The 27,760-nt window shown below is 45.3% G+C and overlaps 1 protein-coding gene across 1 annotated transcript in view; it reads left to right on the forward strand.

Annotated features, from left to right (window-relative positions):
* The window catches only part of FDXR (ferredoxin reductase), a 152,099-nt gene that overhangs the window by 26,609 nt on the left and 97,730 nt on the right, over positions 1-27,760 (forward strand). Inside the window, exon 3 of the mRNA XM_069654854.1 lies at positions 20,689-20,784. Within this exon, the coding sequence (XP_069510955.1) occupies positions 20,689-20,784 (96 nt within the window). The remainder of the gene's footprint in view (positions 1-20,688; positions 20,785-27,760) is intronic.

Genomic DNA, 27,760 nt, shown 5'->3' on the forward strand with positions numbered 1-27,760 from the left:
GCTCTCGTGTCAATAGAGGGACTATTTAGGGACTCTGCTGCCTCATTGTGGCATGGGTTATGCAATCTGTGTGCATTTGAGGACACACCTTTTAATATTAAAATAATGTTTCTCTACTTTTTGTTTTTACAATGCAAAACAGGTAATCAGCGCCTGTACACAATACATGTTTATGCCAACTGCAGCATTGTGTATGTAATTATAACAACATAAAACCTCCAATGATGATGTCAAAAGTAAATGATTATTATATAATGGCTGAGTTGTTGTTGGGGATCAGTCTTTCCCATTGCGCTCATACACCCAAAATACTCAGATCAAGAAAGGAATATAGTGCTTTGGGACAGTGAGCAAAGCAAAGGTTGGGTTATAGAAGCCAGATTGGATCCACCTGTGTTTTTGTCAGAGAAGCAATGCTAACCTAGATGTAAATCAGCCAGGAAGTACCATAACATTAGCAAAATTGAGGAGTTAATTATTGGTTATGTTTCTAGAAGACACTCACGACTGGAAGAAATGGAGGAAATTAACACAACAGAAGCAGAGTTTAATGGATGTCGGGCAAAATCCAGTGTTTGGTTTTAGAATATCCAAAAGGGACACTATGAAATCCAAGCCACTGAACTGATGGCAGAAGCCTGACAAAAAGACTCCTGATACTTCAAGGCTAGTCCAATATAATACACTGCTTGGTGGGATGAAGACAAAGGAGACAAAGTGTGAAACAAAGGCCAAGATGCCTTAAACAAATGCAAGCTAGAAGCACTCCATACAAGCAAATCAGATTTTGTATACTATTGTGCTGGACCACAAGGGACTACTTTTCCCATGAGTCCAAACTTTACACGTCTATCTTAACTGCACCAATCCCTGGGCAAACCTCTTAATGCCCAACTCCAATTCTTTCTTTGTTATGAATGGCTCTGCCATTAGGCCCATGAATTTTGAAGCTGATGATAACCAAAACTTGCTGAAACCTCAGAATGCACCAGACTTTATCAATTAGTCAAACTTCTCAAGCTAACTTTATCTCTGGCCTCCAAGAAAGCACAAGAAAGGTAGAGAGACAAACGGAGGGAGTAAATCTTACGAAGAACATGATAGCCACGTTGTTTGATTATCTTATAGTACACTAGCAGGTGTACATGTGCTTGGCACAGTAATTTTTACTTCAGTGCTAGTTTGACATGTATTTAATGCACTGAACCAATGCTTCTTTCTAGACGATATTGCTAGTCTTTCTTGTAGGAGCTAGTGTGAACGAATTGGAGCAAGCCACATAAAGCTGACCACGAGGGAAGCATGAATCCCGTAAATCGGTTCCAGCTACTTTGAGTTGGAGCGTTGAGATTGCGCAGCAACATTATTGATTCCCTGATCTACAGCCGAGGCAGCAGCGACCTCCACATAAGTGGCGTACGTCTAGGGCTGAAGCGTGTAAGCTTGAAGTGCCATGCCCGTAAGTGGATGGCTGAAACATGTAAGCTTTGTACTGTTGAGATTGCATGCATTCATCAACTTCCATGGGAAATTAAGTTTCTGTAATTATCATTCGAGATTTGCCACGATGTGACGGACACCTTCATTGCGGACACTATTGAAGAGACACGCACAATTTCCTGTCACAATAATTAACTGCTGAACTTTAGGAACAATGAACGTAGATCTATGGCAGAACTACAGCGGAAAGAACCATAAAGCAGGGATAAGCATTGCAGACCGCTTAAAAAAGAAAAATCTGAATAAGGTTTGTTACATTGTCTACACCATGGAACCTGCCCACCTGCCAAATCTCTGAACATTTCAACCAGACACACACATATCCACACATGTCCCTTTTAGATATACAGAGATGACTCTAAAAACAATCGTAGCGGGTAGATTCAGCTGCAATCACCACAAATCCATAAGTACAAGAATAGTTGACAAGCATTACTTCACAGCCAAAATACTGCAAAATCTCTGGCCGTAACTAGCTATACATACTACTTTATGTTGGGTGGTATAATTCTAGCTTCTATTTATAATCATGAATTATGGAAAAGATTTATTCAGAGTCAAACCCAGTGGTTTCTATTATTCTAGTTTTAAGTTTACTTGCCACCAAAAAAGCTACTTTGTGGATCGATTTTAAAATAAAAAATCTGGAATACTCTTCGAACCAATCCCCTGCCTTCATAATGCCATCCGGGTGAACCCCCAAATAAAAGTCCATAGCGCCCTGTGCTGTTTAAGCACTGAAAATCAGTTGCCTCTAATGTGATCCATCACACCGAACACGCTAGGGTAGTGCGGGGCTCACTTCCACATACAGCCTCCTCAGAGCGATTAGTAATTCTTGTCTCCCTGTTGACGACAGTTAGCTGTTGCCTCCTCCTAAGCCTTTAGGCACTTGATGATGCATTACTACAGTTGATCTAGGAAAGTGGAGCATGTAGCTACTTTTCTCCCTCTATTTGTCCCCTGGAAGATGTGAAAAGTTGCTCCCTTTAGAGAAAAGCACTGTCCTCTAGGGCCTGGACAGGAAAAACCCTTTTGCAGACCGTAGATATCTTGACTCATCACGAGTTGGGCGGTGTGCTAAAAATGCAGCGTAATTCCGTTACCGCCGCATTACCACATCAACCAACTATGAGTTGGGCGAAAAGTTGGAGGATTCAACTCCAATTCGCCGGCCTTCTGCCCATTTTCGCCGCAATTACTGCAGTGCAAATACTGCCACAATAATTGCGCCGAAAATGCCCCAGTGAGTCCAATGGACGACAAAGAAATGGGGACTTGCACCACCACTAGTAATAGAGCGGTAATACTGCCAGACCAAGTTGCGGTAATGGTAATTGCTTTGGGTGGTATTCTGGCAGATTTATCTCCGGAAAACCACCAAACTCGTGATGAGACCCATTGTCATTTTAGTCAGTCTTCAGCAGTAATGCCTCATTATCCGGCCAAGTCCTAAATGTGTCCCTCTTTTTCACATCCCATAATGTGGAGTTTTTGGGCTGTGGAGGATTAGTCGGCTCAATTACTTAAAAACAATCTACACACTAAGGGAAGTTCTCCTACCAGCATAGTGCATATTGGTTTGTGGCAGCTGAAATCACTGACCTGTAACTGCTCATGCGCCTTTTATGTCTTACCTTCCACTGCCAAATGAGACATGAAATTTACCAGATGGACTATATTCAAAAAAGCAGACACACTATGCCTGGCCACCAAGGAAGAACGACAATGGCTTCCTTTCTGGGTGCCCATGATTTGCTGATAAACTGAGCATCATCAGCCAGAATGCCTGGCTATCACCAGGATTCCCTGAAATCGTTTTGGTTATTAGGAGCAGGGATTGTTTCTGGATCCGATTATGAGGATTCCCCAGAAGGTCTTACTCTTGCTCTGGACTGGGAAAGGTAAAAGACTCTGAATTTGTGGAAAGCGCCACCAGTGCTGAAAACCACATTTGGTGGTCCAGAAAGAAGAAATCCACACCAGCTTCACTTTCTTCCTCCATGCTTGCTCAAGAAACTGCATAATCATGATGAACTGGGGAAGGCATATTCCATCCTCTGACCCCATTCTTGAAAAACCTTGCCTATGAAGGGAGACTACGAGGAGGAGAGCGAAGTATAGAGAAAGACAAGGGTCAAGAGAGTTCCCATCAGTGTGGCAGGGCTAGTCGTGGGAGGAGGAGAGAGAGTGTGAACAGATACCTGGGCCTTAAGTTCAAGGCAGGTTCCTGGGGTGGGCTTCGGAAGTTTCAGGTTACCCCGCATGACACTGGGAATGTCATTGGAAAGTGACTCAAGGAGAAGGTTCAAGTTAGGGAAGTTGAAAAGGCCACAGTGTCGATAGAGAGCTATAATAGCGAGACGAGCAAGAGGGGGAGTTGATAAGTAGCCAGGGTCCGATTGGGACAAGAAATAGGCCCGGGCACCCAAACAAAAGTGGTCCACACCTCGCCTCAAAAATGTGGCCCACCCCGCGCCTCACAAAAAGCGGCCCTCAAACCATCATCCGTGATTGAATTGCATCAGTTCACGACTTTACAGAAAATGCTACTTATGGAGGGTTCATGTGTCTGTTACATTACAACACAACTCATAAAATAACGTAACTTTGCATACAGTTCTGTGACAGGGTCCACAGCTCCAAGGCGCAGGAGTGACATGAACACAATCTTTCACCCCTTGACAAAACAGGAAGTGGATTCAAATAGCATTATTCCTAAGCACAATATGAAAAATATGGTTAAGATTTCACTAATGTGATATACATTTCATACAAGAATAGATCACCATATATCATTAATATCTGTGTGTATAGATCCATATTGTCAAATGACTGTGAATGCAAGCAGACGTCCAAGGCCAAATGATAATGTTATTGTATAGCACTTACGCTTAAGCTCTTTTTTATAGAACAAATATGCATACATTATCACCCAACCTGTGTTTGTACTCATTTATCGACCTCAGAAGGATGAACACCTGAAATGGCCTTACTTGGATTCGAACCTGAAACCTGCAGATACACACATCGCAGCAGTGAGCACTCAACCCACTGAGCTATCATATCAGCTATAGTAAAATGAGCAATTATTATATCATAACATAACATCTAAGAGACCCTGTTATAGCGACAGTTCCCTGAGACTTCCTGTGATAGCATTCCCTTTGTAAAAGCTGGTGTTCTTCGAACACAAGCTCCTGATAGCCCCCACCAAGTAACATTCCCGGAGCTCAGATGTATGTTTGTAATGTTACAGCCTCGAATAGCAGCTTCTGCCATTATTGTGACTTCTTGGTGCTCGGTTCTGAAAAGGGGGACGATAGTGGGAGCAGGTAAGGTGGAAACACTAATGTGATATGTTTGTGCGTGCATATTCAGAACTGTGCGCTTTCTGTGTGCTGTTGAGATTCTAGGTGAATTGGTTAAAGGTTAGTGTTGCCAGAAATGGACCCACGGTATTGTGCTCTTTTGCGTACAAATGCGTGTGGCTAGGTGTGGGGGTGCAACATGGTGGGATGACAGAGCGGATAAGAGTGCCAAGTGTGCTTGGGAAGCTGCTGTATAAAATGATGGGGGACCGCTGCTGGGTGTGTTTTAGCTGAGTGATGTCTGTAGCAATAGAAGTATTAAAATGCTTCTGAATTTCTTAGTAGATGGTAAAGAATGGTCATTTGCGTCCATGTCTGGGCTCTGGGCGTGAGGTTTGGAGATTATTGTGAATTGTTAAATCTGCTTTGCATAGATGCAAGTGTGTGTGCTCATGCTGGTCCAGATGAATAAGCAACACAGAGTATCCACAGGTTCGGAGTCAGGGCCTTTCAACATTTTTGGTTGACATGGGCCCTGAACATCGGGAGGGGATGAGGGGCAAGCAGCTGCCCCAGTGTTGGCTGTGTTACGACACAGCAACATGTTCTTTAAATCAGGACATGAAACGTGCGCTGCAGGTCTGGTGCAAATGTGGCCGCATTTCAAGCATGCGTGCATGTACTTTTCAGGCTTTTTCAGGTTGGCAAAATAGGGAAACAGCGCACTCACAGGACATCGAAACAACTCGTATTTCTACGAGTGTCATACTGACAGCTGTCGGTGTGTCTATGTCCCAGTGTTTCAAGCACCCACATCTAGAGCGGTCTGTGTGCACTTCAACAGCAGCATACATCTTACCAAAGCATTGTTTTTCAGATGCCAAAAAAGCCCTTTCTCTGCCAATTATAATGCAATATCCCTCAATGCGAAAAAGGTTGCTGTAAATCTTTCAATGTGTATTACTTAGAATTCACTGCATTCAAACTTTAAAACTAGCAACATTACCACCATTTACCACCGACCTCAGAGGTCTTTTTTTACAATGTTTGTACAATGATAGTAAGGACAGACAGTGTTTGGAATTGTTAAAGAATAAATAAATAAATAACAGCCAATGCACATCTATTTTCTAACACTACTGTGCTGTGTCGAGCCATCAGCACACCACACACTGTAGCCCCCAACAGTATCAACATAAAGGGCTAGGCGGAGGGGCATCTAATGTGCCAGCGCATGTACTTCTTGCTTCAGCTAAAGGCACTTTCTTTCTCAGCCAAGACAACCTCCTGCCAGAGACCAGGCCCCCTGCATGACTCTGCCCTGGGGCTCTTGCAGCCACATCACAAGTGCACACCCTATATCAGCACCTAGGTACATGTTTCCTCAGGGGGACTTCCTGGCTCAAACACCTCAGAAAAAGCATTCCCCTACGTCATCCATGACCTTGGCAGAGGGGCACCACCTTCTGTAGGTCGAGGAGCAGCTCATGTGCCAGCAGGGGTACTCCTTGCTTCAGCCAGCTCACTCCCTGCCTCAGCCAAGAACACCTCCTGCCACATACCAGGGGTCCCTGCATGCCTCTGCGCTGGGGGATTCCAGCCCCATCGCAAGTGCAGCACACCCTGCATCAGTACATAACATAGGGACATCTTGCCTCGGGGCCTGGGCACCTCTTGGCACATCATGGCACCTAATGCCTCTAAACAAGGGATAGATAATATTGCCTTACCTTCTCCTGGGGCTGGTTGGTAGCCTACGTGCGTCCAGGAAAGAAGCAGGCCCAGGAACAACAGCTGAGGCCCCCAGCCCAGTCAGATTCTCTGCACATGCAAAGGACCGAGGCCAGACCCTGGGCTCCTGGGTCCAGGCCCATGTCCCTAGGCTGAAGGCTTGACCAGCACTGAAGCCTCAATCAGGACTCGATAAGGGGCACAGCTGGGAAGCCATTCCTGGCCCACCACGCAGCTTACAGCTGCAACTTGTGGCGGGCACTAGCGGCGCAGCGCCTGCGGAGAGCAGTCTGCGGTGTATGTGTACAAAACACTGGGAGGGAGCAGGCCGGGCTGAGGCAGCTTCGCCCCGCCCTGCCGCTCCCTCCGAGGGTTTTTGTAACATTGACTGCTGCTGGCGCAGCGGCGCCATGGTGTCGCGGGTCACGGCAGTTGGCCGCCAGGCCGCGGCATGTATCAAAGAAAGGTAACACTTCAGTGTTACCTTTCTCTGAATCTGCGGCGGGCCCGGCGGCGGCGGGGCTGCAATTGTAAAGGATCTGTAAGTTAGTTACTTACAGATCCTTTGCAATTTGCGTCTGGCAAGGCGACGGCCCTGGGTGCCGGGTCCTGAAGTGTGAACCCCACGCCTGGGCCAGAGACCGGCCCAGGCGTGAGTTTCAGGAACCGGCCCCAGGTCTCTTCGCCATGATTTTGCATCGGCCATGGGCCGATTGGCCGACGGGTCAATCCGGCCCTGATAGTAGCACATTCATAAGAGGAGGAGGTGATGTCTGAGAGAGGTAGGGGCAATGTGAGGGCCTTATTGGTAAGGAACCGGCACTTATCCCCTTCCCAATCGAATTTAAACACCATGCACACCTAGTGTGGAAGGTTATTCTATTTTGTAGGCAAAATGATTAAATATCCGTTTAGTTGAGGTGTACTTATATGATTCAAGGTGTAGGGGAGCAAAGAAACCACCCTGGCATATGGGTTGTCAATACAATTGAACCAGAATAAGTTCCCTATTTGGGAACTCCCGTCCCCTGCACACCATCTATGGCTAAACAAGCCCAGTAACTTAAAAGTGAATTTTTCAATAAGGATTTGGTTATCATATTGCATTCCATACAAGAGGGAATGCACTGTAGAGTCACAATTTATATTTATGGAAAAAACAAGAATGCAAAATTCACAAAAGGTTTTTCAATTTTTCTCAAAATGGTTTATTCCATACATATATGTCCAATGCGTTTCGAGATTAGTTCTCTTCATCAGGGGCTGTCAATTTCATTCTATTTTCAAGAAATCTATAAATACAAGAAATAAATACAGACATATAAATCAGTCGATTTAAGTAACATAAATTCAAAGTTTTGTAAATAAACATATCAGTCTTCACTTGTAAATCTAATTGTTGGTCACAGTACCCTCCATTTCACATGGTAAGTCCTGTTGTGTAGCACATTAGTTCACTCTTTTATAGAACCTTGAATGAGATAAGTATATTCAGACATTTTTAGGTATTCGGACAACTTAAACTACAGGATCAGCATTAAAGTATAGAAAGTACCCGAATACATTTTGCATATGTTTTAACAATTCAAAAAGAAAGCCAAGAAGTAAAGAAAGCATACCGTGTGCTCATCATGTTGTGAACAGGTAAATCCCAATGTTTTATAAGGTTAGACTTCAAGGGGTGTTTCAAATATCCACAATCCCTAATAGGAATATGAATATTATTCATGTAAGTATGAACCAAGATTCATTTTACTAGTTGATCACTGAGAATCAAGTTAAAAGACACTTACTGCTATGGGATATGATCCACATAGAGTTGTGGATGTCCTGAAGTGGTGTTGTAAGGAGCAGATTTAAGCTTGTGGCAAGGGATCTAGGCTCAACAGGAAACGGTCAACCCGTGGCCGAACTTCTGAGGGTCATAAGTACTTAGAAGAAGGGTGGCCACGAGGGGTGAAGCCTCTGTCCTAGATGACTAAGTCGCTGATTATAATAAAAGGGTGAGTGGTGAGGGACACGTTAGCTGCTCCTAAAAAGTGGAGGTTAAAACAAAGTTGGATAATGTTGCACAAGCTTAAATCTGCTCTCTACGACACCACTTCAGGACATCCACAACTCTATGTGGATCATATTCCATAGCAGTAAGTTTCTTTTAACTTGATTCTCAGTGATCAACTAGAAAAATGAATCTTGGTTCATACTTATATGAATAATATTCATATTCGTATTAGGGATTGTGGATCTTTGAAACACCCCTTGAAGTCTAACCTTATAAAACATTGGGATTTACCTGTTCACAACATGATGAGCACACGGTATGCTTTCTTTACTTCCTGGCTTTCTTTTTGAATTGTTAAAACAGATGCAAAATGTATTAGGGTACTTTCTATACTTTAATGCTGATCCTGTAGTTTAAGTTGTCCGAATACCTAAAAATGTCTGGATATGCTTATCTCATTTGAGGTTCTATAAAAGAGTGAACTAATGTGCTACACAACAGGACTTACCATGTGAAATGGAGGGTACTGTGACCAACCATTAGATTTACAAGTGAAGACTGATATGTTTATTTGCACACCTTTGAATTTATGTTACTTAAATCGATTGATTTATATGTCTGTATTTCTTTCTTGTATTTATAGATTTTTTGAAAATAGAATGAAATTGACAGCCCCTGATGAAGAGAATTAATCTCGAAACACGTTGGGCATATATGTATGGAATAAACCATTTTGAGAAAAATTGAAAAACCTTTTGTGAATTTTGCATTCATGTTTTTTCCTTAAATATAAATTGTGACTCTACAGTGCATTCCCTCTTGTATGGAATCCAATATGATAACCAAATCCTTTTTGAAAAATTCATTTGAATAACTTTAAGTTACTGGGCTTGTTTAGCCATAGATAGTGTGCAGGGGACGGGAGTTCCCAAATAGGGAACTTTATTCTGACCTCTCCCCTTGCCAACATGTCAACGCCAGTGGGGGAATTCGGCAGACTCAATGTGAAGATCCACTAGAGTAGCAGATTCACGAGGGGAGATCCAGTTTGCTATGACAGCAAAAAGTGAAAGTTGCACATGGTAAAATTCATAGTGGGCAGTGATGAGGAAGTCTTGTTTCAGATGGATTTTGCATTCCAGAAGCCAAGCAAGAGTGATACCAGGTGGGATAAAGGAACAGGTGTTGAGTGGTCGGCAAGGGGATTGATGAGATTGGAGGTGCTGTGAGAATGGGATCGTCTGGTATCAGGGGTGCAGATGCGTGGGGAGAGGAAGCAGATCCCGTTTCAGCCTCCTCCTTTAATGCCCCTTTAAACCCCCTTTTGTCTGATGTCCATCTTAAGCCCTATTTCAACCAATCATGTTCTACAATTCAGTCTTGCATCCCAGAGGTTCTAACTATATATTCCCTAAAAACTCTCACTCCACACATCCTGTACCCTTAATGGTGGTTTATCATCTAAGGGGTGAAACATTGCCTGTGTTAACATATGCCAAGTGAATAGGGCATTGTCGCCTCCTCCTCCCGCTCTCTTTACATTTGAACCAGGCATCGTTTCAGCAGGCATCCACCTTTTGAGTTTCATTAACCATTTGTCCATTTGACCTGTTTTATGTTTCCAAGCTAAGGCAATGCTACGTTTAGCAAACCCAGATTCTAGGTCTAAAACTTTCAATACATGTTTCTGTGTTTTCAGGCCCTATCTAGTGCACATGCCCAAGAGGCAAACCTGTGGTGGATATGTAAAATGAGTTATCACCAGATCAGCAAGCTTATTATATATTGTTGTTCAAAACCTGTGTATCACTGGGCAGTCTCAGAACATATGCAGCAGCTCTGCATTCTTACACGTGCACCTACAGTCAGAAGGGTGATTCAGGAAAATGTTTGCCAGTCTTGTAGGAGTCAGGTACACTCTATGCACTAAGTTAGACTGCATCAGCTTAAACCTAGCATTTCTGAACACATTGCATGGATATTCCAAAATGCTGTTCCACTCTACTTCCTCCAGTACTATGTCTAACTCAGTTTCCCAGTGTGGCGAATCAACTTCCGGGGCACCAGTGGTCCAGGGATGAATATCTGTTTCTAAATCATCAATCAGCCCCACACCTTAGTACACCAGAAGGCATCCAAACAGATTGGAAATGCAAGTCAATTATAAACCTCCTTGTCCAATGTTGGTAAAGTGGACGGAATGGCAGGATTATCTCCGCAAGGTTATGGCTCGTTGGTTAGTTGCAACACAGCAAAATACAATTATTACCCAATGATAAACGGGACTGTCCAGTCTAGGTTATATAAAAATATCTACTATATTATTATCATAACAGACCGTTCGAGCCCACTAGAAAATACAATTTACCCTGTAAAGGAATGCAGAGGACAGATAGTTTCAAGAAAGAAAGGGGATGCATTCTGGATACTGACAGGAGGGTAGTCGGCAAAGTAATTAATAACGATACTTCATTTGAGCACAAATGGAGCAATGGGTCGTTAAATGTCACTAGGGGCATTCGGAGAAGGACCAGGGGGACAGAACAACAATGTACCTTGTGCTTGTATAAGTTCTTGGTGCTTGGCAGGATCGAGCAAGCTTCAGGGTGCTAAGCAGGTTCTGCGACAGAGTTCAAGACGGGAGACAGCTGTGGGTCTCAGGCGGCAAGCAGTTCAGCGAGTGATGCTGGATGGATGGCTGCAGGCCACGGTGGCATCAGGGTCAGGAATCGTTGTCTCAGTGCTGGTTGGCGGGTCTGAAGCACTGGTCGAGGCATCTCGGAAAAGTGTGAGCGACTGCAGCATAACAAGAGTCAGTGTTGCAGTCGGTTGCAGCTTGAGGGGCTGGACTGGCTCGAAAATGTCCTTTAAGGCAGACGCTGATTGATGCTTGTCGATGCACTCCTCCTAGCTTCTTTACTGGGCTTGTGTTGTTGTTTTAAGGCGGACAGCCCAAAGCTGATGAGTGTTGCAGAACATAGCAGGGAATGCTGGAGGGTCCTCTGGATTCCGTATCTCCCTCTGTTCCCTGTGAGATGTTTATGGGAGGGATCTTGCTTCCCGCTTTGAAATCCTGGCCTTCCTTCACTGGTGGAAGCTGCAGAATATACCTTCAGCCAAGGTACATTGCTGAGCACTTTTTGTTACTCCTCGCAAAGTCTTCAGATGATCTATAGAGGGGCTCAACCTTCTTTTAAAGCCGAATGGGCCACAGTGATTGGTTTAGGCTAAGCCTCATGAACCAATCTTGGGGTCTCGACAAACAAGCTCCTGTATGCGTGAGGTCATGACCAGAGTGCTTTGTAACAGAAAAGGTAAAGAAGTGAGAACATGTAATACTAAGTCCCAACTATCTTCCTGTCTGTTGTGGATTAAAGGGTCTCTCTGGTTAATTGAGCTCTCTGTGGTTACTGAATAAAGCGACAGGTTTCCCTTAAACCTGCAGCGAGAACAGACTTCCTGTCTCCATCAATCCACGTATTCGTACCTTATGAATGGGGTCCCCCTCCAGGGATGACTACTGTAAACGTGCAGTCCCAGACATGACCCTTCACTGCCCTTGATACTGAGGGGCGGGAGCTGGCTTCAGGTTGACACAGTGCATATCAAAGGTTGTTGGGGCTTCCTGTCTCTTTTGTTTTAGCCTCTGCAGCTAGGCCCCACGTGGGCTGGTTTGAATTATACTCTATTAGTATGTTAATTATGTTAATTGCTGTCACCATCTGCAGAGGGTAAACAAACGGACAGTGTGGATACATGGAGTCTTTGATAGTTAAGGTTTTGCCCCCCCCCCCTCCCCGCCGCCACTGAGATGCGATGTGTACTCCACTTGTCAGATCCCAACTAAATATGACAGAGAGGACTGCGCCTGTAGCCTGTGTCCACCCAAGTACATGGGTCTTTGTGTATGTGATGCAGTGAGCATAGGAAAAGGTGTGCGGATCAGCCTCCCACATTTTCCAGAGGTTGATCTACCTTCATTCAATTTCATATAACATTTTTAAAACGCCCAGTTGAGCGCACACCCAACGTGCGGATTGTCAAATTCCTCACACCCAGTCTGCTTTAACCCAGAATTCCCCCTCACACATAAGTTGGCCCCCATTCCCAGACCTTTAGATTGTTTGTACATCCTGGACAGGAGCACGCTCGTCTCCGGTTCATCACTGGGACTCTGCCAGTGCCTTCTTGCTAAGTTTATGACTGCTGCATAAAACAGAAACTGTCCCATCTATAAATCATCTCTCTCCACCAGGTCTTGGAAAGTCAAGACTGTCACTCCCATCTCTTCCCATTTCAGCAACCTAGCTCTTGTATTCCTATCCATTCCGTGCTTCATTCCCATCTTCCACCTCGTTCGGCCACCATATATTTCTACCAAGCCTCAACAATGTTGGCCATTCTTTAGTTCATCCAAGTTCCAGTCATAAGGTCTTTTTCATAGTATGTGAATGTATGAAGGTTGAGAGTAACCTGGTGGTCTGATTCTCATCATCCGGCAACCGATTAGCGACCCACTGAAGCTGCTCAGCGAAGTAATACGGTTCAGAATCAGGGACCTGTAATCACCACCTTCGATATGGCCTTAGTAGGGTTATCAGGGCTCTTGCCTTCTGGATTTTACCACAAAATGACTGTGCAGCACTTCACACATTTGCCAACCAACTTGCGACCTACTGAAGCTGCTCAGCGAAGTAATACGGTCCACAATTAAAAATCTCTGAAGCTTCATGAATTGTAAGCAAGGCAAAATGTATTTCATAGCAAACGTCTCAGTATTTCCCTCTGGATCGTAGATCGTCCCATGCTACAAAAACCTAAGGGAGTTGCTGGCGTTCTAAGATGGCGATAGCAGTGCCTATGAAACCTCAGACTGCACAGCAGGCGATTGCAAGCATAGGATATCACTAGCCGCCTTTTCTAAGTTAATAACGGGGAGCTTCAATCGGTGCAATTGGAAAAATAGCCCTACATTGGAACCAAAGGAACGAGATTATGAGGCCCACTGATTGTTGCTCAGCAACGCGTGGTAAACTGCATCTTTTCTTTTGAATTGAGTGCTTTGCATGGATGAACAACAGCCAGTATAGAAAAGATGCATCCAAACCAGCATGGAGTGGCACCCCTCCATCCTGGAGGGACATGGGCCGCTGTCAATTGAAAGGGATGTTACAGGAAGTGACATGAGGCTGTGATACTTGATGGTATCATAGAAAGCCACAAAGACAGTCTGAGGGCACAAATACATATGCTGATCAGATATGATATGCCATTTATAATGCGCCTGTACACTAGTGTTTTTTTAGGCGCGAAAAAGACAAGGGTGGGGGCAACACAGAGGGAGGACAAGACAAACGATCTTACCAGGCCTTGCTGCAAAATCTGTCACATCCTTGTTTAGCCAAAGGGGAAAAAAACGTGTCCGTAGTCATGGGCTATTGGGAGGAATTATGGCAACATTTCAAATTGGCTACTTTTTCTCAAAGTCGCACCTGCCCACTGACAAATACTTTTGTTTACCAAAAAGAATGTAGCATATATTTTTTGGTGTCTTTTCATGTCGTCTTATTCAAACCCTAAATTTGAGGGAGGGAAAACAGAGTACATGGGCACAAATTGAGACACTGAAAAATCCATGTTAAACCATTTTTTTGTAAATACAAATATGTGTCCGTGGTCAAGGGCTATTTTGAGGACTTTTGGCCAATTTTGAGATGTGAATCGACAGCCAAAAAATTGCTTAAATGTGTCTACAATTCCTCAAAATAGCCCCTGACCACTGCCAGATATACACTTATATTTTATTACAAAGATGGGATAACACATACTGTGGTCAGGGGGCAAGGTCCCTATATTGTATACCAAGACCCATCTCCAGCTATCTCTTCACCCCTACCCCAAACTTCCACCAATCCTTGCTCACACTCGGGCACTTTTGGGAGTGTTTTTATTTTTATTATTATTTTATTTTTTCTTGGGTGTAAATCGAGGAGGTCGCTTTTCTCCTAGGGCTGTTTTTCCAGGGTTTATCGGGTTCAACTGAAAACTGGAATGTCTACTTATAATTTACCATTGGGGGTACATTATTATTTATACAGTACAGGAATGGCTGCATTGAATATATAGAGAGGGATCTACGTGATTTTTCCGTCGCGGAAAAATCTGCGATGGAAAGGTTTGCATGAGAAATGTATCCACCACAAAAGGTTTGTACATTTCCCATGAGAACATACATTTAAAAACCCTACAAACCCATAACACAACCCCAAAATACCCCCACGCACACCCTACTTACCTTTTAGGACACGCTCTGTCCCTGCAGCCCCAGTTCCCTTTCACTTCCTGTGATCCCAGCGCTGCAGGGACTTTTCTTTTGTCTTTTTTTGGGCAGCTGCAGGGGTTTCCCCCCACAACCACTGCTCACTATACTGTATAGTATAGTGAGTGGGATACTGTATAGTATAGTGAGTGGGGTGTTGCGGGGGACACCCCCTGCAGTCTTGTTTTGTTTTTTGCCTACCTAAAATGCCTGACACCAAAGGTTTGAACTTTTGGTGTTCGAAACTTTGGGGGCATGCATTTACAAACATTTTGTATAAATTGGACCTTTTTTCGGTCATTTCTACCTATTCCATGAATACTTCTAGGTAACATTCTTTTGACTGATCCTTTTCACAGCCAAGCTAGTTTCCGATAAGATAAGCTTTGCCTACAGAAAAGCCTACAGTTTTGGCTTCTGTGTAGATGGGTAGAGATTTGCCAGGCACTGCCCTAATGGTGCTGCCCGACTATAAAATGGCACACTGTGTAGGGACATGGGAATATTAGCAGTGTCTGGCAAATCCCTATATAAGAGGCACAACTGTTGGCTTTGCAAATGCTTGTTTGAAAAGGGATTCCGTGCAAGGAATGGATGCAATTACACACATATTGCTAATAAATCAAGTGACTGAAGCCACACTCGTTACAATATTTTTATCGGACCAGGAGCATGTTCACAGCTGCAATTAAGCCTTTACTTTTGCATCGAAATAACCTTAACATAGGCTTGTAAGCACAGAGCTAGTTCAAAGAGATCCCTGGAGCAAGTAGGAGTGGGAATGGCCATAGGGATAACCCTGGCCCGACAATGGATGGTTGAAATGGCAAACACCCACAGGTCGTGTCCCCCCTCGCCCCTATCTTCACTTACCATGCCAACAGTTTCGGCAGCATTCACTGCGCCACCTGATAATCAAAGCTAAACATGTTCTATGTCCTCTTAGATGATGTACTGCAGGCAAGCACCCCTATATCAATGCCCCCTCGGGACAGTGCTGGCGCAGACCTCCCCTGCCATTCCCTCAAATGTTTTCAGTGGTGGGATGGCAGTTTAAACCGGAGTCTATTGCAATTTCACCTCCACTTATGTGTCTCCCTTTCTTTGCTTTGCCAGATTATTTCTCTCGGGACCCATCAGCAGGCAGAGGCACTTATGAGTAGGTGTGCATCTACAGCAGGCTGTCGCACCCACAAGTATTGCCCCGTCTCCCTCGTCCTCTCCTTCTCCTCCTCCCCCTCCCTCCTCCGAAAAGACTCTGCTCCTGCTTTTTTCAGAGCACGGTCATGAAAGGGTGACCTAGAGCCTTCATCTGCGGTGATCACATGGAAATCAAGCTGCGTTTAGATAACGAGGCCTTCCTCCCTTCTTGTGCACCTTGAACTCTAGAACATGCCCTGTCCTTCCCTTGGCAGCGTGGAGCAGCATTGTCCTACTTAGATTCCAGATCCCGCCAAAGCCTCCCGAAGGCCCCCAGATAAAAGCAAACCAGACGATTGTTTCAGACACCGTGTCCCCTGCGCCAAGGTCACTGAGCCGAGAAGCTCATGCGCGTCTCTGTATGCAAGTTATTTCATGTCTTAAATCGTGGGGCAATGGCATGCTGCTTCTGAGCCCTCAGAGGCGCTGCGGCGCTGCATCACACCAAGTACTGCACGAAGCAAAACAGAAAGGTGGCGACTGGAAGGTTTTCAATGAATCTTTACCTCTGGCATTGCTTTGGGCAATGCTCCCAGACCATGTTTTTTCAGTTTGCCATGCTATTATAGAAGGGTTAAGACTATATGCACATCGGGCTTTGTCCCATCCGAAAAAGGGCAGTCCAGTCCTGGCCAAACTGCTAGGCCACATCCCCTCTGCAGAAGAACATCAGCGACCCCAGATATATTTCAGACTCTTTGACCATCATCAGTGAGGTGAAGCCTGGGTCGCTAAGCACGACGAGCTCGGGAACCACTGCTGGCGAACCTGTCCGACATGGGGAACCCAAGAATTAGATACCCTAGCCAACTGAACAAACATTAGAGTAGCACAAGATGTTGTGTAGAGGGGAACAGCAGTACAGCTCTGAGGAGGGTGATTTCAGTTCAGGTCATTCCTTAGAGGGGCTTAGCAAGACAGCACTGAGCAGGGTAATTTCCGTCCAGGGCGTTACATAGATGGGAGTAGCAGGACAGCAATGAGCAGGGTGATTTCAGTACAGGGCATTCCATAGAGGGGAGTAGCAGGACAGCAATGAGCATGGTGATTTCAGTATAGGGCATACAATAGATGGGAGTATCAGGACAGCACTGAGGAGGGTGATTTCAGTACAGGGCATTCCTTAGAGGGGCTTAGCAAGACAGCACTGAGCAGGGTAATTTCCGTACAGGGCGTTCCATAGATGGGAGTAGCAGGACAGCAATGAGCAGGGTGATTTCCGTACAGGGCGTTCCATAGATGGGAGTAGCAGGACCGCAATGAGCAGGGTGATTTCAGTACAGGGCATTCCATAGAGGGGCTTAGCAGGACAGCACTGAGGAGGGTGATTTCAGTACAGGGCATTCCTTACAGGGTCTTAGCAAGACGGGACCGAGGGGGGCAGTGGGGTGATTTCTATACAGGGCGTTCCGTAGAGGGCATAGCAGGACAGCACTAAGGAGTTTGATTTCCATACAAGGAGTTCCGTAGATGACAGCACTGTGCAGGGTGATTTCAGTACAGGGTGTTCCGTAGTGTGAATTAGCTGGACAGAACTGAGGAGGGTGATTTCAAAATAGGGCATTCTGTAGGGGGGCTTAGCAAGACAGCACTGAGGAGGGTGATTTCAATACATGGCGTTCCGTAGAGGAAGGGGCTTTGCAGGATAGCAGTGAGGAGGGTGATTTCAACACAGGGCGTTCCGTAGAGGAAGGGGCTTGGCAGGATAGCAGTGAGGAGGGTGATTTCAATACAGGGCGTTCCGTAGAGGGGCTTGGCAGGATAGCAGTGAGGAGGGTGATTTCAATACAGGGCGTTCCGTAGAGGGGCTTGGCAGGATAGCAGTGAGGAGGATGATTTCAATACAGGGCGTTCCGTAGAGGAAGGGGCTTGGCAGGATAGCAGTGAGGAGGGTGATTTCAATACAGGGCGTTCCGTAGAGGGGCTTGGCAGGATAGCCGTGAGGAGGGTGGTTTCAATACAGGGCGTTCCGTAGAGGAAGGGGCTTGGCAGGATAGCAGTGAGGAGGGTGATTTCAATACAGGGCGTTCCGTAGAGGAAGGGGCTTGGCAGGATAGCAGTGAGGAGGGCGATTTCAATACAGGGCGTTCTGTAGAGGAAGGGGCTTGGCAGGATAGCAGTGAGGAGGGTGATTTCGATACAAGGAGTTCCGTAGATGACAGCACTGTGCAGGGTGATTTCAGTACAGGGTGTTCCGTAGAGTGAATTAGCTGGACAGAACTGAGGAGGGTGATTTCAATACAGGGCGTTTCTGTAGAGGGAGGGGCTTGGCAGGACAGCACTGAGGAGGGTGATTTCAATACAGGGCGTTCTGTAGAGGAAGGGGCTTGGCAGGATAGCAGTGAGGAGGGTGATTTCGATACAAGGAGTTCCGTAGATGACAGCACTGTGCAGGGTGATTTCAGTACAGGGTGTTCTGTAGAGTGAATTAGCTGGACAGAATTGAGGAGGGTGATTTCAATACAGGGCGTTTCTGGAGAGGGAGGGGCTTGGCAGGACAGCAGTGAGGGTGGGGATTTCAATACAGGGCGTTTCTGTAGAGGGAGGGGCTTGGCAGGACAGCACTGAGGAGGGTGTTTTCAATACAGGGCGTTTCTCTATAGGGAGGGGCTTGGCAGGACAGCACTGAGGGGGGTGATTTCAATACAGGGCGTTTCTGTAGAAGGAGAGGCTTGGCAGGACAGCAGTGAGGGGGGGATTTCAATACAGGGCGTTTCTGTAGAGGGAGGGGCTTGGCAGGACAGCAGTGAGGGGGGGGATTTCAATACAGGGCGTTTCTGTAGAGGGAGGGGCTTGGCAGGACAGCAGTGAGGGGGGATTTCAATACAGGGCGTTTCTGTAGAGGGAGGGGCTTGGCAGGACAGCAGTGAGGGGGGGATTTCAATACAGGGCGTTTCTGTAGAGGGAGGGGCTTGGCAGGACAGCAGTGCACAGAGAAGGGTGGTTTCAATGTGTAAGCTCTACACTGTCTATAGCCCAATGCAGCAACTCCGCCAGCAGTTTGCTGATACCGTCTCAGTGGTGTTGGTCAGGCAGGGCCTCTCTTAAGCCAACACATCCTCTGCGTCAATGTATCTTTGCGCTCTGAGCCTGTAGGGCAGGGACCAAGTTATCCTGCGTTTTACATGGCATGCTGCAAGTGTACTGGGAAGGACACGAGTGGACCTGGACCCCATCTCAGACAAACACGGACACTACATGAGTACCAAATGCGGAGGGGAAGGAGGCGCTATTTAATCTGGATTTGGAGATCCTCTTTGGCATTAAATCCCATTTCATGGTGTGCGATTTAAATCAATGTTGTTTATTCAGGCTTTGTTGTAAAGTTTTACTTGTCAGTCTCCTATTTGTTCTGTCTCTGAACCCTAAGGTGGTTTCTTTAGCACCACCTACTGATGGCACAAGGGCCTAATTCACAGAAGCGTTTTACATTGGCAAAACCCCATTGAAAAACGCTTTGTGAATAAGGGCCATAATTGTTGCTCGTAGGTGGCGGCGCATTGGCATCCCTATTGCTTTGGGCTCGCGGGTGGAGCTTTATCATCCAGCAGATGGAGCCAAAGATATAGTTATAGATAAGTGGCCGTGGCGTGCGGCAGGCTGCTCTCTCCTGGCATTGCTCTTTCGGCCAGGCGGAACCCCCTTCTTGTCCCTCTGCCTAGAGACGGGGAGAAGGCCCGCCAACAAAGCCAAAGCTGCCGGTGCTTGCACTCTAAGGTGGTGATGCTTGTCGGCTTCTTTGAATAATGTGGCTTCCAGTGTGTTTAATAGTTTACTCAGTGCTAACCTGGTGCTTTCTGGCTGCTTACTGGCACTTTGAGGCACTGTAACATGCTACAATTCTAGAAAAAGGCAAGAGTCTCACATCCGCATTAAACCGAGTGAGCGTCCATACGCCTCAGCGTCTTGTCCTGGGGTCGCACCCGGGCTTTAGAACCCGAGATGTCCCAGCACCCATGGATGTCCTATTCTGTAGGCGCAATAGCTGGGCAGGCATGCGGACACTCCTACGTCACTCCAGTGCCATTGCTGTTCCCTTGCGGCCCCTGTACTATTAAAAATGAATGCATTGCTGAATTTGCAAGTGCAGCTGCTGCTCGAGCTTTACATTGCTGACTCGCTGAGCCGTGGGGGTGGGTTACCAAGCTTGTCCCCGTAGTTCCAAAATGTTTGCAGTATGATCTGACCATGAACATATACATTTTGCATTACTGTTTTCAGACTGAGCAAGGCTTTCAGTCTTGAAAAATGTCACTGCCTGAAACGTTTGTTAAGGTAATCTTTGGTACATGCCTTAGGAGCCAATGCAAGGATGCAGCCATCCATAAGGCACTTAAGATTCGCTATCCAAGCATGGTGTGAACGTGGAGGCACTTGCAAAGCTGTGATGCTGTGTGTGTGACGGACAACCTAGGGGGGCACTGCACTCTCCAGCCAGCGAATGCCACCTGAGCCTGTGTGGGCGAAGGGACTAGCACCAAAAGCGAGCAAACGTAAGAGTATGGAAGAGATGGGCTCCAATTGTAAAGTATGCATTTGTGAGCAAGTTTCTGCACTGCAGCTGTGAAATGGAAGAGATGGGTTTCTAACTAGAAGTCTAACTCGCTCATGGCTTTCCCTTTCAGCATCATAAACGGGTTCAAGTGGACATATACGAGAAATTGCCAGTGCCCTTTGGTCTTGTGCGCTACGGGGTGGCCCCGGACCACCCAGAGGTGAAGGTAAGTGTGGTGAGAGTGGGGCTTCAGACACGAAACACGTGCGCGCCTTGTGTCCAGCCTTGCAGTGCCTATCGGGAACAGTCTCTTAATTGGTTGCCCATCCAACCCACCTTATAATTGCTTGCTGCTCTGCACACAGTGCTCCTAAGAGTCACACAAACAGGCTCCTTGGTGCATGTAATGAGTCTTAAGATGTATGTAGAAGGAATCTGAAGGTTAGACATGTGTTTGGTGTCACCCTTGTTAACCAGGGTTTCTCATACCGAACCTGCTTTGGCACTGCCCTAACCCTTAGTTCCACACACCCTTCACTCTCCACCCTACCTGAGACTGGGTGATCTGCTCCCCCTGTTTCACCTAGGTCCACGCACCCTCCACTTCCCCCCTACCTGATACTGGGTGATCTGCTCCCCCTGTTTCACCTAGGTCCATGCACCCTCCACTTCCCACCCTACCTGAGACTGGTGATCTGCTCCCCCTGTTTCACCTTGGTCCACGCACCCTTCACTCTCCACCCTACCTGAGACTGGGTGATCTGCTCCCCCTGTTTCTCCTAGGTCCACGCTAGGTCCACGCACCCTCCACTTCCCACCCTACCTGATACTGGGTGATCTGCTCCCCCTGTTTCACCTCGGTCCACGCACCCTTCACTCTCCACCCTACCTGAGACTGGGTGATCTGCTCCCCCTGTTTCACCTAGGTCCATGCACCCTCCACTCGCCACCCTACCTGAGACTGCGTGATCTGCTCCCCATGTTTCACCTATGTCCACGTACCCTCCACTCCCCACTCTACCTGAGACTGGGTGATTTGCTCCCCCTGTTTCACCTCGGTCCACGCACCCTTCACTCCCCACTCTACATGAGACTGGGTTATATGCTCCCCCTGTTTCACCTAGGTGCACACACCTTCCATTTCCCACCCTACCTGAGACTTTTCCCCCCGTTTCCTGCCCCGGTTTATTGTAGATCCAATGCTGCCGAATTGCCCGCCCTCCTCTGTCCCCCTTTGTTGGCTCCTCGCTCCCTTATATCTCTGCTTCCCTCACTGTATCCTTCCCACTATCACTTGTGAACCGCTCTGTTGCTTCCTGACGCTAGGTCAGTGCTCAATAAATGGCTCAGTAAAAATCACTGTAATTTGTTAAGGTTGCAAGATGCACACTGTATGTATGAAGACACCTGGGGTAAATAATGGGCCCAATCATTGTGTATGTGCTCTTGCAAAGGAACATCCCACTAATCACATGATACACAAAAACAGGGGTTAGGGGGTTCCACAAACTGGACTGCAAGTATGTACTTTATTCACCCATCGCCCCCCAAAAAGGTGCCACATTTGAAGGCAGTGCAAGGTGTGCGTGTATATGTGTATATATATATATATATATATATATATATATATATATATATATATATATATATATATATATATTATATATATATATATATATATACTTCACTAAAAAAAAAAACATTGTTAAGGGGACGTTATGGTTAAGTTGCCTTACCAAAAACCTTTGAAATTCACTAAAAAAACGTTATAGACGTAACATTATGGTTCAAAGTAAAACCGAAAAACCCCTGAAATTCGCCAGTTATGGTAGGCTAAGCAACCATAACTGGCCGCACCACTGTGCACTGCTAACACTAACACCCAGGACATCAAAGATGACATCACGAATGTCATTGATGACATCACTGATGACATCACATGTGCATTTAATTTTCAGACACTGGGTTTTAAATGTAATGTTAGCAAAAAAGTATCAGGGGTTACCGGGACAAGTGTAATAAACGACATACTTCATCACACAATATAGGGTTCTAAAGAAAATTCCATTGCAGTATTCTTTCTAATATAGAAACCTACTCATACAGAAATGTAGGTAGAGGCTGCAGCATACACCATAGAGGTGCTATATTTGCACTTTCTAAAGTTGTATAATAAAACAAAGAATGCTTCTGTATCAGACTTTTCTGGTCTGTGAAACGTACTAAGTTGCTAATAATGCATCACTTACTTCATATCTCTAGTAATGCACACAAAGCATAAATAAACCACAATGCATACAAATATGGGGCTTATATATGGAGAGTAAAGTAAGCAAGCAAGAGGCAGTATCATTAGCAAATGTGTATAATCTACATGATTGTATTCACGCACAAAAATGTTGTCCTCAAATGAAATGTTGTTTCATGCCTGCTTCTTCCCCTATATGTACATCATAAGATGCGATTAAAATGTAAGGAAAGTATTGTAAGAATATGTGAGAATAGCAATATCTATAAATGTAACACCTTTTGAAAGTTAACTTTCCGACTGTCAGTAAATAAAACCACCTGGCCTAGATGTGGCAGTGAGCAAAAACAAAGGGGCTACACATGAGATGTCATCAGTGATGTCATCAATGACATTTGTGATGGCATCTTTGATGTCCTGGGTGTTAGTGTTAGCAGTGCACAGTGGTGCGGCCAGTTATGGTTGCTTAGCCTACCATAAGTGGCGAATTTCAGGGGTTTTTCGGTTTTACTTTTAACCATAATGTCACGTTTATAAAGTTTTTATTTTATTTTATTTTTTTAGTGAATTTCACAGGTTTTTGGTAGGGCAACATAACCATAACGTCCCCTTAACAAAGGTTTTTTAGTGAATTTTACGGTTTTGTGAAGGGGAACCCAATGATAACATCTCATTAATAAAGTTTTTCTGCTGAATATACACTATCATCATGTGATCTTGGGAGATATGTAGTATCATTTGGTTACTTTATAAACATATAACATAGACCATACAGAACCCCCTCACTATCGCTATTGGAAAAGCACGGACTGAGCGCCTGTCTGCGGACGAGGTCATCACCACCCAAACAGTCAGGGGGCATCTGAAATTGTACTATTGTGTTACACAAAAATGCTCAACTTTGAAAAAGGACACATAAAGATATTATAATTACTAGAAAATAAATAGGGAAACCTAAACGTCTGAAACAAAAAACATGCATTTAATGACCATGTAGAATGAAATGGATTGTACCATAAAAAAAGAAAGAATGACTCCAACATAAGTACCTCACAGACACTCTGCAGCCAGGACCGACAGTAGACGCACGCACTTCAACAAAGATAAATTACAACAAAAGAGTAAGTCAATTTCATTTTTCTTATGTGTGTGTACCTTTTTTGGTATGAGGAGCAGAAAAAATATTTTTTTTTAATACAGAAATGTGCAGTACTTTGGAGTGGCTGGAGGAGAATTTTCCGCATGGGGAAATGTCCGAAGATAGCGATAGTAATGGTACACAGTGCTCTGCGTAAGCAAAATAATGGTCAGTATTTTATGGGCATTTAACATATTTATATTTTTTTGTAGCAGACCAGGAAAAAAAAGAAGAAATGCCAACAAACGACACAGAGGAAGACAGATTGAAAAGGATAGAACTTAAAATGGACACACTAAATGACAATTTTAACAGTTTAAGGGAATTTGTGGAAGAGTTTGTTAGATGAAAAATACATTATCACTGTCCCACCTGTACCTGCCCCCCTAGAGAACCGTCCCCAAACCTTGAAGAAGAAAATAGATGTTTTGATGAAACATCCATCCCTTCTTCCCCACACAAATCATCTCCTCACAATCAATATTTCTGTTGATTGAAGTGTGTGTGTGTGTGTGTTTTTAGAAAGTTTTTGTATATTTGTTGTAGAGTTAGGATTTGAGTAAAAATAAATGTTTTTAAAAAGACTTAAAATGTTCGCGAACAGCGCGCCTGTTCGAGCTAGCCGTAAGCAATACATTATGGACGTTCTAACGGCAATACACCTACCCGTACCAATGCCAACCTAGATGGAAATGAACTTGGAATGCACCATCTGTGCAAGTTGTGCCTAAATGAACAGAATGGGGCGTGCTAAGGACATTATACCTCTCTATACCGCTCGCAAACGAGATAAAACATGTTCCTAGAACATGCCAGGTGGGCGGGATGTATGTAAATGAGCCAAATTGGAAGTGTCCTAAAGACACTATGCCTGTCCGTATCGTCCACAGCAAGATGGAACCGTTCGTAGAACAGGCGCGGTGGCCACATGTTCGTTGTCAAACAAAGTGGAGGTCTCCTAAGGACACTGGATTTGTCCATACAGTCATCAGATAAGATACGCACATGCACAGTACACCCATAAGTACTGCGAACATCCCGTCTGTCCCTAACTGTCCGTCTCACTTGTGTCGCACTTTTAATTAGTTGCAGGACCCGAACACTGTCCGTAGAACACTGGCGCGCATGCGCACCTTTGTTAGTCTGCATTTGCTGTCCAGCGGGTATGCTTTTCCCTCGCGGATGTGTTCAGGACGTCATCATGTGACCGCACCCACGCTCGTGTGGACTAATTTGCACACTTTGTCTGCTTCCGCAACATTGCAAAATAACTTACACATACATGGGAAATTATTTTTCAGTATAAAATCACCATTTGACATGTCCCATACAATAGCTGTACCTGTGAACGTGCCGTTTACAATTATTGCGGCGCTTTTGAGTATTCAATATGGTCATAAGCCGCACCCCTTGACCCCTATAAATGGCCACACCCCCGAGCTCATCTTCATTGTGCTTCTGGCTATAGCAGTTAGAGTTGTGCTGCCTTTACTGCTGTAGCGACCATTAGGCAAATAATCCTTATGGCATCCATGGCTACTGTTGCTGCATTAGCCTCAGCACCACCCCCAAACTCTCCACCGCCACCACCTCCCCAAGGGCCTGCAGAGGGATATACGGGTGAGGATGTAGAGATCGAGGAAGAAGAGAATGAGGTGGTGGAACTCCGCACTACAAACACTCGCCCGGAGTCGTGGGTGTGACGGTTGTTTTCCGTTTTTGGGAACGTACCGAAAGCATGTGCGAACCTGATCAGGTGCAACCAGTGCCAGTTGGTGCTGAGTCGTGGGAGACCGGGTGCGTACAGTTTTGGTACGACAACCATGAAGCGACACCTAACGTCGTTCCACAGTGCGGACATTCGCAAGGTGGTGCCATGTGAAGAACGTAGTAGATTGAGTTCCTCCACAGCATCCTCCGTGTCCGATGCTCTCACCACAAGAGACACTCCTGTGGGCGAGCGCATCCCTCCAGCTGCTTCACAAGCCATTCGCGATGCTGTTGACCCTTACCATTCGAGGGTCACAATATTGTGTGTGTACTGTGACGCAGTACTCTGCAGGGGGGAGAGTCTTCGAAGTGCTTTTGAGGCTACGGTCACTGAGCACCAGAAGAACTGTTCCCTACCTAAGTAAAGCCCACCCTATATCTTTCTCTCTGCACCTGGCCCTTCTTATCCCCGTGGTTGTTGTCCCTTCCTTACCCTCCTTTGCCCTCCTCTCCTACTGTGTCGTGTCCATAAAAGCAGTGAACTGGAAAATTACAAAAAAGGCTCTTTTCAGAGCCGCCTTTCTCAGTTTAACAATGGAACCATCAAGTGACGATCGTAGCCCTCCTCGCATTTTTTGAAAAGTCAGCGGACAGTCGTAGGACACACAAAAATGGAGGGTACAAGCAAAGCAAAACCAATGTACTTTTCACTGGGATTAAGTGGTGGCTCTGAAAAGAGCCTTTCGGTGGTGTTGTGTGTGCTTCAAAAACTGTAGGTTGGAAAAAACAGATTGCCAAATAGGTGACTATGATTCCAAAAAAGTTGCAATGCATGTTGTACATTGCGAAGAAAAATCTGATTGCCAGCATTTGTGAGACGGACTCCATCTCTGCGAAAAATGAAAGAGCTGCGAAACAAAATGTTTTCATTGTGGAATGAGGACATGCCAACATCTCTTAGAAAGGCACAAACAGCCTTATTCACATTGCGCCTCGCTTTCTCCATTTGTTGGCCAAATGCAGAAGAAAGCAGCCACTTTTGTCTTTTTGCAATACGGGAAAAAACTATTTGGCAATTTGGAAACATGTCCATGACTTTCGCAAGTCCTTCCTTCATTGCAAATTGCAAAGACATTTCAGAAACATGGGCTAAACTGTTTCCTCCGCAATGAATGATAAGTATATCAGGATGACGCTCTTGTCTGTAAAGTAGCGCAGAGAGTTATCAAGTCCAGCCATCTCATTCCACGCACGCCATGCCAGTGCACTTCCACATGAGGAAATCCAAGATCTGCAGATAGACCGCAATTTTCTGCATGCACCTTAAACCGATTTATCCATGAGTCTCCCAAAATCCAGATAATCTGTTTTCGAGCACACAGAGGCATGGCTGTCTGGTCTCCTGTCAGGGAAAAGACGTTCTGACTAAATTTCTTCATACAGAACACACCCACTGACCTTTACTGACCAATCCCTACCTTCGCACATTCTCATTTGCATGCGTCTCCAACCCAAAATCCCTGTTGGTAATAGGCGCCGCCTGCAAACTACCGCCATGTTCGCGGACACATACAGGATCAGAGCGTGACGACTGCACATTTAAATATTATTCCCCTTTTCCCCTTGAAGGTGGGCTCTGAAAAGAGCCTTTTTTTGGGGGCAGATGCCTTACAGACACCTGTTATTTATTTATTTATTTATTTATTTATTTATATTTTGTGTTCTTACTTTACTCCTACAACCATTACAGAACCTTCTCCAAAGCAAGTGGCACATTCCAAAAGAACATGGCATTTCCCAAAGAAGATAACGCAACACCATCTGCTTCCAAATAAGCTACATTACTGGGAACAATAATCTCGTGGCTGCAGAAAAACATACCAGCACGTAACATAAAAGCATGCATGCCGCCATTTATGTTACACCTCCCAATACTTTGATCAGGACAGAAAACAGAACTATTGTCCCATTTTCCTCTAGGCAGTAACCCAGAAAAAATTAATTTCGGAAAGATGTTCATGACTGCTTCAACCAACTGTTCCAAATCTTTCAACAAAGTACGTGAACTCACATAGCCCAAATGGCAAGCACCGTAGTGCAAAAGTA

This window comes from Ambystoma mexicanum, chromosome 3q, assembly GCF_040938575.1.
Source record: "Ambystoma mexicanum isolate Mex_15411 chromosome 3q, UKY_AmexF1_1, whole genome shotgun sequence".
Taxonomy (NCBI): Eukaryota; Metazoa; Chordata; class Amphibia; order Caudata; family Ambystomatidae; genus Ambystoma; species Ambystoma mexicanum.